The 13,343-nt window shown below is 50.3% G+C and overlaps 1 protein-coding gene across 7 annotated transcripts in view; it reads right to left on the bottom strand.

Moving 5' to 3' along the window:
• Window positions 1-13,343, bottom strand: part of Smarca4 (SWI/SNF related, matrix associated, actin dependent regulator of chromatin, subfamily a, member 4) — a 95,661-nt gene that overhangs the window by 33,217 nt on the left and 49,101 nt on the right. For all 7 annotated transcript variants that reach the window (XM_008833551.3, XM_017798287.2, XM_008833554.2 and 4 more), the window contains 8 exons: window positions 12,727-12,890; window positions 9,023-9,089; window positions 7,918-8,028; window positions 7,033-7,275; window positions 4,508-4,621; window positions 3,890-3,997; window positions 3,006-3,092; window positions 981-1,027 (listed from right to left, as the gene is read on the bottom strand). In XM_008833551.3, coding sequence (XP_008831773.1) covers window positions 981-1,027; window positions 3,006-3,092; window positions 3,890-3,997; window positions 4,508-4,621; window positions 7,033-7,275; window positions 7,918-8,028; window positions 9,023-9,089; window positions 12,727-12,890 — 941 coding nt within the window. The remainder of the gene's footprint in view (window positions 1-980; window positions 1,028-3,005; window positions 3,093-3,889; window positions 3,998-4,507; window positions 4,622-7,032; window positions 7,276-7,917; window positions 8,029-9,022; window positions 9,090-12,726; window positions 12,891-13,343) is intronic.

Below are 13,343 nucleotides of genomic sequence, written 5' to 3'. Positions count from 1 at the left end.
GCTGGGGCTACACAGTGAAACCCTGCCTAAAAAAAGAGAAATGATGTGCAAAGAGGCTGCTCAGGTACAAAAAATGGCTCTTTCAAGAAACAATGCCCACGGGATGGGCAGAGCCAGACCTGTCCCCTTCCAGTTAAAGCAGCTCACACTAGAGAGCAGCCATCCAGCCAGATGCTAGACTAGTGGTCCCCAGACCTCTTATTTCCTCTAGCCACAGTTCCTGCTTTAGACATGTGGAAACTGAGGTTGAATGGCAGGGTCACAGTGACAGAGCAGGTGTGTGGGTGACATACAGGTCAATAGGACCTCTGGAAGCCAGGCCTAGTGGTGAACACCTGGAATCCTAGCTGTGGAAATAGGGTCGTAAGACCAAAGTCAGCATAGACAGTTTATGGAGCCACTCACAATCAAGAGGGCTGGTCATGAGCTTGGTAGTGGAGTACTTGCTTAGGATGCATGAAGTCCTAAGCTCAATCACCACAAGAAAAAATAAGCTTAGAGGGCTCAACATGGCAGGGCTGAAGTATGGCCTGACCTGCCAGAAGCTCTCAGTATGTGTGATGTTCTAGAGATACAGTAATGGCCAAAACTAATGGTTTACACAAGGGTAGCCTGCAGCCCAGTGTGCTGGTCATGAGAGGTAGCGGCCAGCCTGGATTACGCAGGTACAGAAGTCTAGTCTACAGGTGAGACCTTAGCTCAACAATCCAAAAGAAAGAGAAGTGTAGCTTATGCTTAAGAAGCTGCAGGAAACGCATTTGCAGGTGGTAAGTGTGAAACTGTATGTTGGATGGACATGGGTTTAGGCATTATGAAAGCTGACTGGTGTTCGACTGTGGACAGTGAGCTCACACATCTTCCCTTTCATCCAGCCTGGATACCAGACAAGGATCAACCACAGGGTCCAAGTCACCGCACAGGGTACACATGTCTCCTAGTGGGGGGACACCCCCCACACACCATGCTGGGAAGCTTCTCACCCTTGGACGATGCCACCAGTGAAGCCCAAGTGCTCAGAGAAGGACTCCTGCAACAGGACAAGAAATAGGTCAGTGTCGAGCAGGAGGGGTCACCTGGTTCGGCCCAGGCTGCTGCAGCAGTAGCAGAGAGGCCAGATGAGGATGTTTCAGCACAACAAATGCCAGCGCTCATGCTATCTATGTGAAGGACTCAGCTACCAGTGGGAACCTGGTATGATGTATCCAAATCACCCTACCTGACACGTCCAAGGGACATAGGGTTGAAAATGATCTGGATACTGTACCAAGAGCACAGACGCGAACGCTTCAGAAGCAAGAGTCTGAAGGCCCCAAGAGCAAGGTTACCCAAGATAGCTGTGACTAGCTAGCTAGCTGACTGCTCTCCAAAACCCGGGGGTGGGAGAGGGGGGATACAACCCTGCCAGGGGCATATGCATGTGACTCCAGGGGTGCAAAAACACTTTGGAGGTGGCTCTTAAGGGTGAAGCCCTAGGGACCTTCAATTCTGTACCTGTTAGTATGTGAATTCCTTAAGTACCTGTCTAGGGCTGGTCACAGCCAGTGCCAAATGAGATTACCTACCATGTACCCAGACCCTCGGTTCCATCCCCAGGAGGATACACACACACACAAAGCAAAGCACTGACAAGGGGGGTAAAATAGAAATCAAAGGACACAGATGTATAGGAGTTGGCTCGCGAAAATATTAAAATCCATTATTAAAAATATCAGAGGGAAGGGCTAGAGAGATGGTTCAGCAGTTAAGAGCACTGACTGCTCTTGCAGAGGACCCAGATTCGATTCCCAGCACCCACATGGCGGCTACAAACCGTCCTTAACTCCAGGTCCAGGGGAATCCGAAGCCTTCTTCTGACCTCCTCAGCATTGCATGACATAGGTGCACTCACGATGCATGCAGGCAATACACTCATACACAAAACATAAAAATAAGAATAAAAATTTTTTTTTTGATCTTTTTGAGACAGGGTCTCCCTGTAGCCCCAGCTGTCCTGGAACTAGCTATGTAGACCAGGCTGGCCTTGAACTCAGAGATCCGCCTGCCTCTGCCTCCCGAGTGCTGGGATTAAAGGCGTGCGCCACCATGCTCAGCCCAGAAATAAAATATTTTTAAAAAAATATATCAGAGGGGACTGGAGAGATGGCTCAGTGGTTAAGGGCATTGGCTGCTCTTGCAGAAGAGCTAGGTTCAGTTCCCAGCACCTACACAGTGGCTCACAACTGTCTGTAACTCCAATTCCAAGGGGTCGTCAACACTCTCCTCTGGCCTCCACAGGCTCTGCATACACGTAGTGCACTTACATATAGGCAAAACATCCATAAATGTAAAATAAAAATAAATTAAAAACAAAACAAAAAAGTCGGGCGTTATGGCACATACCTTTAATCCCAGCACTTGGAAGGCAGAGGCAGGCAGATGTCTGTGAGTTCAAGGCCAGCCTGGTCTGCATTGTGAATTCCAGGCCAGCTGGGGCTACAGGAAGACCCTGTCTCAAAAACACCAAAAAACAAACAAACAAAAAAAGAAAACAAACAACTATCAAGGCCTGGAGAGTTGGCTTAGTTGTTAAAGTCTCTGTTGCACCTCTGTTGTGAAGATATGAGTTTGGATCCCCAGCACCTGCACAGGAGTTGGATATCCACATGTGTAAATCCAGTGCTAGGGAGGTGGAAATACAGGGCCTGGAGCTCACTGGCCAGCCTGTCAAGCCAATCATCGAGTTCCAGGTTCAATGAGACTTTGAAAAAATTAGGTGCAACCTTTAATCCCAGCACTTGGGAGGCAGGCGAATCTGCGAGATTTAGGCCCGCAGAGTTCCAGGCCAGCTGGGGCTTCAGGGAGACCCTGTCTGAAAAAACAATACCTCAAAAAGTAAGGCGCACATCAATAAAGGAAGACACCTGACACTGAGCTCTGGCTCTACTCGCACATGCAGATACATGCCACACACAAGCAGTCCAGCTCTGCCTAAGAAGCTGGTACAAACCCAGGGTTGGTGGCCCCACCTCAATGTGCTGGAACATGTATGGGTGGTTGCAGATCTTGCGTAGCTGCATGATGGTGTTCATCAGCGTCTTGGTCCCACCTTTGCCCTGGGAAGAAACAGGAGAGGGTTCTAAATTGGGGTCTTGCCCCTGGCTTGGGGGGAGGTGGTGGTAAAAGGGCCCAGAGCAATCTGTGGCCGTGCTTTATGACAGGCCACAAGGAGGAAGCGGTGCGGTGCGGTGCGGTGCGGTGTGGTGTTTGAGGAGTCCAGAGAGACACAGACTGCCCGGCACATGGGATGAATGAAACAAGTGTGACAAAGAGCTTAGCCCGAGCACATACACCGTGTGCACTATACAGATTGGAGTGGGGCTCTGTGCCAAGAAGGAGAAGGAGCACCCGCATGAGGCTTTGTGCAGGTGTGAAAGGGCCCAAGAAAAGGGAGTGAAAGGGACTTAGTATGGTGCAGATTTGAGGGACTGCTGTCAACCTGGGGGACAAGCTCAGGCCTGCTGAGGAGCTAGTGGAGGACCCTGAGAGCTCCGAGAGGACTGGTCTGAGCACCCATCAGCAACAGCCCAAGTGGAAAGGTGTGGAGGTGATGACTACCCAGGAGGTTTGCACCCAACTAATGGGGCTCACTAGAATATTTCAATTCTCCTGGGGTTGCCCCTGTGTCCCATGCTGCCATGAGCAAGTCTCACAAACAAGTCAGTGTCCTTGAAAATCACTGACAATAGACCTGTGGCCGAGGGATCAGGGCCAGGTTGGGGTCTCAGGCCAAGATCTTGAAGGCCAGGAAGGTGGAGGCCTCCTGGGCATTGAAGCCATGCCCTGAACCTCATGCTGCTCTTGACTGCCCTCCTTAGATACTCAGGAGATGAAGGGGGATGCCAAAACAAACCTTCTTGTCCTTCTCAGAGCCATCCGTCAGCAACACGCCCTTGGCCTGCATATGCCTATAGAGCACACGCTGTAAGGCTGACATGTCACACTTGATGACGTATTCCACCTGTAGGGTAGAGAGTGCACTGAGTGGCTGTATAGTCCCAGACTGAGCCACCTAGCCACCTGGGGTCTCAGGACCAGCACTGCGTAGATATGGGGTGAAGGGGAAAGGTCCACAAGACTGGGGAGTAGATCTAGGCTGATGAACAGAAAGGGGATTCTGTGCTTGAATGGGTAACTTGCTCACATTCTGGAGGGGTCTCCACAGCTGGCCAGAAAATAAAGGGTAAAAAGGGGGCTAATCAACATAGCTACAATGGACAGAAAGCCAAGGCCCTGCCAAGGCAGAGCAGTCCTGGGCTCTTGCCATGGACAGGAGTCCATGAAGCTGGGCCAGTGGGAGTCGGACAGGGCTCAGTCATCATCCAAGACTGGGTGGAGCAGGACCAGGCGCCTGTGGAGGATCTCCCAATCACAAACACACTGGCCAAAGGCTTGCTGCAGAGACTGGTGGCTTCTCTCTACACCTTACCCATACTATGGATGGCAGCCTACAGCCTCTCCCCACACCTACCTTCTCAGGCAGCTGGGCCTCTACTTCCTTTTTGAGCCTCCGTAGCAGGAAAGGTCGCAGCACCTTGTGCAGACGACGGATGATCAGGATAGTCTCTTCCTCATTCAGGTCCACCTGTAGCACAGACAGAAAATTAAAATACTGCTTTTGAAAGTGGCGTGGACTTTATAGGTCGGTGGAAAGGGGTGCTGCATCATGGGCCCCAGCTGGTACTTCGGTGCTCCTGGGAAAAGGAGAGGTAAAGGATTTGCTCCATGCAATCCCTAGCAGGAAGTGAGGCTCCTCATACCTCCCAGGAAAACACACAGCAGCTGGTTGCCAGAACCTGCCAAGTTGTTATGAATGTGTTATTACAGGCACAGCAGTGACCACCTCCAGCCAGGCAGTCTGCAGGAGGTCTGACCCAGAGCACTGCCAAGACGGCTGTCACTAGGGACCACAACCTCCCTCCCTTAGCCTGGGGGAGCTGACGTTAGGAAACACTGCTTTCCCGGGTACCTTTCTCTCCAGTTGAGTGGCTATAATGCTTAACATTTTATTTTTTCACTTATTTATTTTGTATGTGCATGTGGGGGCATCTAGAAATCAGAGGTAACTACAAAGTTGGTTCTTCCCTTGCACTTACGGGTCCTGAGGCTTGGCAACAAGCAACTGTATCCACTGAGACATTTTGTCGGACTGAGAAGCTTCATTTTATCTTATTTTATTTTATTTTTTGGTCTTTTTTTTGAGACAGGATCTCCCTGTAGCCCCAGCTGTCCTGGAACTCACTATATAGACCAGGCTGGCCTTGAACTCACAGAGATCCGCCTGTGCCGGGACTAAAGGTGTGCCACCACGCCTGGTGAGAAGCTTCATTTTAATGAAAACTAAGATGGCACAGGTCTCCCGTTCTTTCCTTGGCTCTCTGCTCCTCCTCTTTAGAAATTCATTTGAGGGAAGAACAGCAAAACTGCAGTCTGACTCTGGCTCTGAGGAGGTGCCTGGACCTAAGATTATAGCACCATGAAGCTGGGCGGGGGAGACCTTAGTTTCCCTGTCGCCAGGGCCCATGTATGGGCCAGCCTGCACAAAGGGCAGGAACCCTGTACCTTGAAAGCAGTGGAGGCCCTTCTGTTGGGACCTGAGGAAGTTCAGAGGGGAAGCAGTTGTCATCAGACTCTGCCCAGAACTACAGGCTAAGCAGTTCAACCCCTTCTCAAGGCCTGGCCTGCCTCACAGACATTCTTCACCCCTAAGAGAACAGCACTGAGTGGGTGGCTCAGAACTGACGGACACGACCACCACTCACCCCTGCCTGTACTTCAGACTCAGTACCACCCAAGGTGCCAAGACAGCAAGACTCTGGCCATGGTGTTCTTTGAAAACAATGTCAAAGCCTGGCTCCAGAGATCTTTTGTTATACATCTTTTTTTTTTTTTTTTAATTAGTTTTATTTATGTGTATGCGGTTGTATTGCCTGCATGTAGTAAAAAATGTGTATGAGTGGGCTGGAGAGATGGCTCAGCGGTTAAGAGCAGTGGCTACCCTTGCAGAGGACCTGGGTTCAACTCCCAGCACCCACATGGCGGCTACAAACTGTCCTTAACTCCTGTTCCAGAGGAATCTGAAGCCCTCTTCTGACCTCTGTGGCATTGCACGGCACGGGTGCACTCACATACCTGTAAACAATACACTCATACACATAAAATTAAAATAATATTTTTTAAAAATGTGTATGCGTGTTTAGTCTGCATATATATAAGTGTACCACATTCATGCAATGCATACAGAGATCAGAAGAGGGCATCAGATCCTCTGGAACCAGAGTTACAGACAGTTGTTAGCTACCACATGTGTGCTGTGAACCAAACCTAGGTTCTCTGTGAGAGCAGCCAGTACTTTTAACCACTGAGCCATCTCTCCAGGTCAAGATTTTTATTATCTATTATTATCTATTATTATTATTATTATTTTGGTCTTTTTGAGACAGTGTCTCTCTGTAACCCCGGTTGTCCTGGAACTCACTATGCCTGCCTCTGCCTCCCAAGTGCTGGGATTAAAGGTGTGCGCCACCGCACCCGGCCAAGATTTATTATTTTTATTTATGTATTTATATGTGTGCCTTCAAGAGTTTATGTGGATCACATGCATGCAGATGCCTGTGGAAGCCAGGGAGCATTAGATCCCCTGCAATTGGAGTTAACAAGATGTTGTGAGCCACCTGAGGTGGGTGGTGGGAACTGAACCCTGGTCCTCTGAAAGAACAGTAAGCACTTTTAACTACTGACCCATTTCTCTAGGCTCCCCCTCCCCAAGTCCCCTTCTGAACTCCCTGCTGCCCCCAGGTTAAGACCTGAGCCTGGGGGCAGACCCACAGCCCCCACCCTATGGTTTGTGCCATGCCCTGCAGGGGTTCTGAGGGCTGCTTGCTCTGTTGACATCATGGACATACTGTTGGCAGGAACACCGTCCCTGAGCAGCTGTAGAGAAGTTCATAGTGGACAATTCCCACCCTGCCAGAGTGAGCACCCAGGCAAGCTGACCTTCTCGCCAGTCATAGCGAAGGGTGCGTTGAACCACTGCTCGAAGGTGCTACAGCTCTTAAAGATGGTGGGCAGCAGGAAGTTGAGCAGTGCCCAGAGCTCTGGCAACTTGTTCTGTAGCGGCGTACCCGTCAGCAGCAGGCGCCGGGGAGCCACATAGTGCGTGTTGAGGACCTGCGTCAGCTTGCAATGGTGGTTCTTCATGCGGTGGCCTTCGTCGACGATCATGTACTTCCAGCGGATCTGAGGGGCCGAGAGCTGGTGATCAGGGGAGGCAGCAGGGCTGCCCAGGACGGAGTGAATAGGCGTGGAACCAGGATACTGCTAGAGCCACCAAACAGGCTCTATTCCAATGGAGCGGAGAGAAATGCAGGTGGGAGCCAAGTAGGAAAGCACTAAACTTTCCAAAGTGGGCTGGACAGTGCTCAGCAACTCCTCTCTCCAAGTGATACACCTTGATGGCAGCACCTTAAGAGCTTCAGAAACATTCTGGAAAAATGCTAACAGCTAGGCCATTCCAACTGAATGCACACAGGCACATAGGCAGGTTAGAGTGTGGTCTCAGGGGAAGGGCAGTGGCTCCACATCTCGTGGACAGAGCAGACACTGTGTGAGGCTGTAGGAAAGTGCTTGGCTGTCTGCATGTGACTTCACCCAGAACTACCTGTAAGGACACAGAATTTCTTCATTTATGCTCATTTGCACCACTGCCAGTAAGACTGGGGTCTAGAAACTGCTTGGGGAGGCTGAGCAACCAGGTCATGCTGCTCTACACAAGCATACAGTGGGATTCCCTGTGAAGGGCTGATATACATATGGCGTCAGAATCAAGGTCGTTAGCACTCTGAACGTAGGCCTCCTGCAGTGTAAGTGAGAGCACACTACCTTAGCCAGGATGTGTTTGTCTTTGATGATATACTCGTAGGTGGTCAGCAAGACGTTGAACTTCCCACTGCGGAGCTGGGGGACAAAAGCTCGTCTTGCTGCAGGAGAGCCCTGTAGGGACAGGATGTACATGGCTTAGGATCCTGGATCCTGTCAGGTGGTATGGGACAGTGCTAGCGATGAGGCTGCTGGCCTATTCTGACCCTGTAGAGTGTTAACTATGGGGAAGTGGAATGCAGGGGCCCTTGGGAAGCTGCACTACTTTCATCATCACCAGCCACATTCCTGGTGGCCCATCAGCTCCCCTCTTCCTAGGTCCCCAATTCAGGCCCCTAAGCTAGAGGCCAGGGTCCCTACTTCCCCAGCAACAGTCACCATGGTCAGCGTGACCTCTTCCCAGTCAGGAAGCCTGGTCTGCCTCCCTTGTTTTCATCTGAAACCCATGTGGCGGGAGCCAGGGCCTCCTCCGTGATCAAATTCATTTGAGACACACAGAGCTACTGATGACGAACCTGAGGCAGGCAAGCTCTATGCACTGCTGAACTGGTGCCCTCTCTACCTCAGCTCCCGCTGCCCACATGGCTGTTACAAGTCCCTTCCCAGTAGAGCACTCAGGATACCCAGCATCATGCTCCACAGTAGCCCATGCTCCTTTTGCCTTCATATACACAGGGGTTTTAACCAGAGCTCCACCGCGTATGGACTCCTCCAGTGAACATACTGATTCACTGTTACCTATACTAAGGGATATGCTATCCAAACAGTACTCCAGAAACAGAGCCCAGAACTTGATTTTCAAAAAGAAGCATTTTGTCTCTCAACACTCGGGAGGCAGAAGTCGGTGGATCTCTGTAAGGTTGAGGCCAGCCTGGTCTACATAGCAAGTTCCAGGCCAGCTGGGGTTACAGGGAGACCCTGTGTCAAAAAGACAAAAACCAAAACAAAGAAGCAAACAAAAATACCAAAGTGACCACCCGACCTTGTTAATGACAGGATCCCTTCTGAATCAAATAAGCCCCATTCTATCACTACATGGTGCCATCTCCCCCACCCCAGCCGACACCTGTGTTCCCTAATGAGGACACCTCTTCAGGGAACAACATACCTTGTAGGACACCTTCACCACAGAGGGGGCCCACTTGTCAAATTCATACGCCCAGTTTGACAGTGTCCTGATAAGAAAGGGACAGTCACAGTCAAGGTTTACTATACTCAGTGACAGCAAAGTTTATGGGTCTTGTCACAAGTTTGTCCAACAGCTCTTGTCACAAGTATGTCCAACAGCACCCTGTGGAAAGAGGGAGGAGGGCCAGCAGACCAGGGAGGAAAGACACCTTGCTGCAGGTGGAAGAACCTCGGGGCAGTGTGAAGCTACGAATGGGCCCTGGGCAGCCAGCCTTGTCTACGGTGGAGGTGTGCGGGCCCTCAGAGATGTGGTGGACCCATTGAGTGAATGCATGCCAGCGCAGGGACCATGTGGAAAGGCTGAGGGTCAACCGAAGGTCACACCTACTGCAGGAGCAGCAAGGAGCTCATGCAACCTTGGCAGTAGGGTTCTCACCCTGTGAGTTTCAGAAGCACCCTGCCTACAGCACCACAGTGCAGAGGGAAGCTGCCTCATGGCCACCCACCACAAACTGCTGCTTTGGACAGCAGGAGCCAGAGACGGCAAGGCTGAGGACGAGAGGAGCCCTGGGCCCTGCCTTAGGGAACACAGCTCAACACACAGCTGTCAGAGAAGCAACTAGAGCGCCACACGTGAGGGGCAGAACAAAGGCATACGGTGCCCACCGGAGGGTCTAGCAGGGATCCCTGAGGGGAGCAGACATGCTGGCATCTGAAATGTATTTTCCTTCTTGTTTTTTTAAATTTTTCTAAATTTACTTTTATTTTGTGTATGAGTAGTCTGCCTACATGGATTTAAGTGTACCATGTACATGCACTACCTCCAGGGGCCAGAAGAGGGTGTCAGATTCCCAGTGTGTGCTACATAGATTCAGTTGTCAACCAGACACACCTTGCAAGAGTGAACCTCACACTCAATTTCACTCAATTAAAGAATTTCCTCTATCGGACTGGCCACCTGTGGGCATGGCAGTGAGGCATTTTCTTGATTGTTGACTGATATAACAGGGCCTAGCCCACTATGGGTAGTGCTATATCTGGGTATTTAAGAAAGCAAACTGATAGGGGCTGGAGAAATGGCTCAGGGCTTAGGAGCACTGGTTGCTCTTACAAAGGACCCAGGTTCAGTTTCCAGCATTCACATGGTGGCTAACGACTGTCTGTAATTTCAGTTCTACGGGATCCAACACCCTCTTCTGACCTCCACAGCCAGAATGCACATGGTGCACTTACATGCAGGCAAAACACTCATACACATTATATATATTAAAACAAAATAAAACAGGAAGCAAGCAAGCAAGCAAATTAAGAACAGAAAAGAACAAGCCAGTGGTTCTAGGTTGGATCACACCAGTTATTCAATAAATGTAAAGTCTCCCCCCGCCCAATTAAAAAAAAAGGTATGTCTGTGTTTATGTGCACCTATGTGCAGGTGGCCTGCAGAGGCTAGAAGAGGACATTGGATCCTCTAGAGCTGTTGTTACAGGCAGTTGTGAGCTGCTAACATGGGTGTTGGGAACCAAACCCTAGTCTAATGCAAGAGCAGGCTCTGGATCCCTATCCCTGGATGTGTGCTGAGTATCACTTTTTCCCACCCAGCACAGCAAAGAAGCAAGAACAAGTCCCCAGCTAGCTGCCGAGCAGGTCTGCCTGAGCAGAGCTCTGGGTCAGGGTTGAAGTGGGTGGGATGTGGTGGATGATGTGTGCAACATGGAGGAGATCAGGCGGTTGCTTCACTTCCACAGCCACAGGCACCACGTAGGCACAAGAAAATCCCTAGGCAGATACCCATCTAGGGCGGATCAAGAGTTTGTGAAACTCCAGTCTACATGACGCCTGGGGTATGGCACAGCAGCAGAGCCCCTGCTGAAACCCTGGATGGACATCTAGCACTGCAAACAAAATATTCTGCACTCAGGAGGCTGAGGAAGGAGAATCTTGAATTCAAGGAAGGCCATCACAGAGTACATATCAAGACATTATCTTAAAAGAGAAGCAACAGGGGCTAGAGAGATGGCTCAGTGGTTAAGAGCACTGACTGCTCTCTGAGAGGACCCGGGTTCGATTCCCAGCACCCACATGGTGGCTATGAACCATCCTTAACTCCAGTTCCAGGGGAATCCGAAGCCCTCTTCTGACCTCCGAGGCACTGCACGACACGGGTGCAGTCACATACATGCAGGCAACACACTCACACACACAAAATAAAAATAATAAAATATTAAGAGAGAGAGAGAGAAGCAACAACAAAAATGTGTCAAAGTCAAACCTGTGGCAAACTGGATGAACCATCACTGGCCAGAGTTGGTTAGAGAAACCTAACAACTAATGATCCTGGAACAGGATAATGGTAACAGAGAAAAACCACTGAAACCCAGCGACTGCCAGTGTTACTTTCTCTGTCAGGACTGGATCACGGGAACGAAAGACATGTCAACAAGGGAACTTGGGAGAAAAGTATGTGGGACCTCACACTGAGTCCACTACTGTCCTAACCCGCCATAAGAAAAGGACAGGGTCTCCTGTAAAGAATTAAGGAAAGCAGTTCTTCCTAGTAGCACAGTTAAAATGACCATGAGTTTGGCAATTGCCCTGGAATGCCAGGCAAGACTTCCACTATGGCAGCTAGAGTTCGAATAAGAGGGGAAATGGGACCATCCACTGGCCCTAGTGACCCCCACTAGACAAAACAACAAAGACTTCCCAGGTTGACAGTGAGGAGGCCTGTTAGGCACTGCAGAGTGAACCCACAGTTCCTGTCCTGTGTTGGACCGTAGTGGCATCTAGGGCTTCCACTGACAGATGAAGTAGGTAGAGCATATCCCCTGACATCAGTGTAAATCAGAGTAACACACTGACACACCTACCTGCTTGGGCCTCAATGCATCCATCAACTTTGCAAAGTACACAGACTGGAGGTTGCAGTGGCCCTGGCTATGCACTTGGTATAAGATCGGGGGGGGGGGGGGGTGTATAGGGAAGGGTGCATGTTCCAGGAGGAGAATGCAGAGGCCCAGGTGATGGAACACACTAGACCTTCCCAACACCAGGAAGTGGTTCAGTGCCATGTGACCTGGGCTGAGCCAGGCTAGCTCAGAGGGAAATGAATGGGCTTTTTGGTAGTGAACATGTATTGGTAGTGAACATGTATCCTCACCTACTGGAAGCACAAGGGCACTGGAGCCAAGAGTTGCTGGCCACCAGGACACTGGAGGCTAGACCTGTGCTGTACATGCTGAGATGAAATGTGGAGCAAGCACACTGAATTCAAGGGAGTACAAAGGGCCTATTCCCCCAGTGGGAGGTTCTGGCTACTTGTGGAGCAGGAAAAAGCCACTGGGACTATCCTGTGAAAGCTGCCCTATGGGAGTACTCCACCTACCATTCTCTTGAAACCAGCAGACAGCTGTGGGCTGACTTGTATTCCCCAAATTGAAATATGGAAGACTTCACACACCCAGGAAATCAGAAATTTGCACTCACACATTCACAGAGAGAAGACTGTGTGAAGAAGTAAGAGAGAAGGCAGCCATAGAGAGGCCTGAGACCAACCCGCCCAGTTGCCCTCTGGATCATCCACTTCTGACCAGCAGGAAAATAGACCTGTTGTAGATGCTGCTCCTGAAGGAGCTGTGCTGGGCACCCCTGGCAGCTCAGGTGCAGGAGCAGGAGCCGCACACTTACGAGAGAGGCACAATGATGAGGAAGGGCCCGTTGATGCGCTTGTGCTCCATGAGGTACGTGATGAGTGCAATGGTCTGGATGGTCTTTCCCAGACCCATCTCGTCAGCTAGGATGCCATTCAAATTGTTGTTATACAGAGACACCAGCCACTCCAGGCCCTTGATCTGTGAGGACGAGAGCAGCCACTACATGAGTGATAGCCATGTTCCATGCAAGCACCTGAAACCCGTGGCCACTCTACCAGGTATTCTGCCCTGTGGAATATCACCTATAGTCATCATTTCACAGGGGTCTGCGCTAAGAATTTCTGTATGTAAAACCTGTTTTATCTTTTACTTCTTTGGGGGGACTATTATTTATTGTTATTTTATGTTATAAGTATGTTTTTCCTGGATGTATCTAAGTGTACCACATGCATACAGTGTTTGTAGAGGTCAGAAGAGGGTGTCAGATCCTCTGGAACTGGAGTTACAGGCAGTTGTTAGCCATCATATGGGTGCTGGGAACTGAACCTGGGTCTTCTGCAAGAGCAGTCCATACTCTAACCCTCTGAGCCAGCTCTCCAGCCCCTTACTTTAAAGGTATTTTTAAAAACAGGCTTAAGCATGAGCAATAGG

This window comes from Nannospalax galili, unplaced genomic scaffold, assembly GCF_000622305.1.
Source record: "Nannospalax galili isolate Female #2095 unplaced genomic scaffold, S.galili_v1.0 scaffold1436, whole genome shotgun sequence".
In the NCBI taxonomy this organism is placed as follows: domain Eukaryota; kingdom Metazoa; phylum Chordata; class Mammalia; order Rodentia; family Spalacidae; genus Nannospalax; species Nannospalax galili.
Note: the sequence above shows the minus strand (reverse complement) of the source record. Positions and strands in the feature narration are given on the sequence as shown.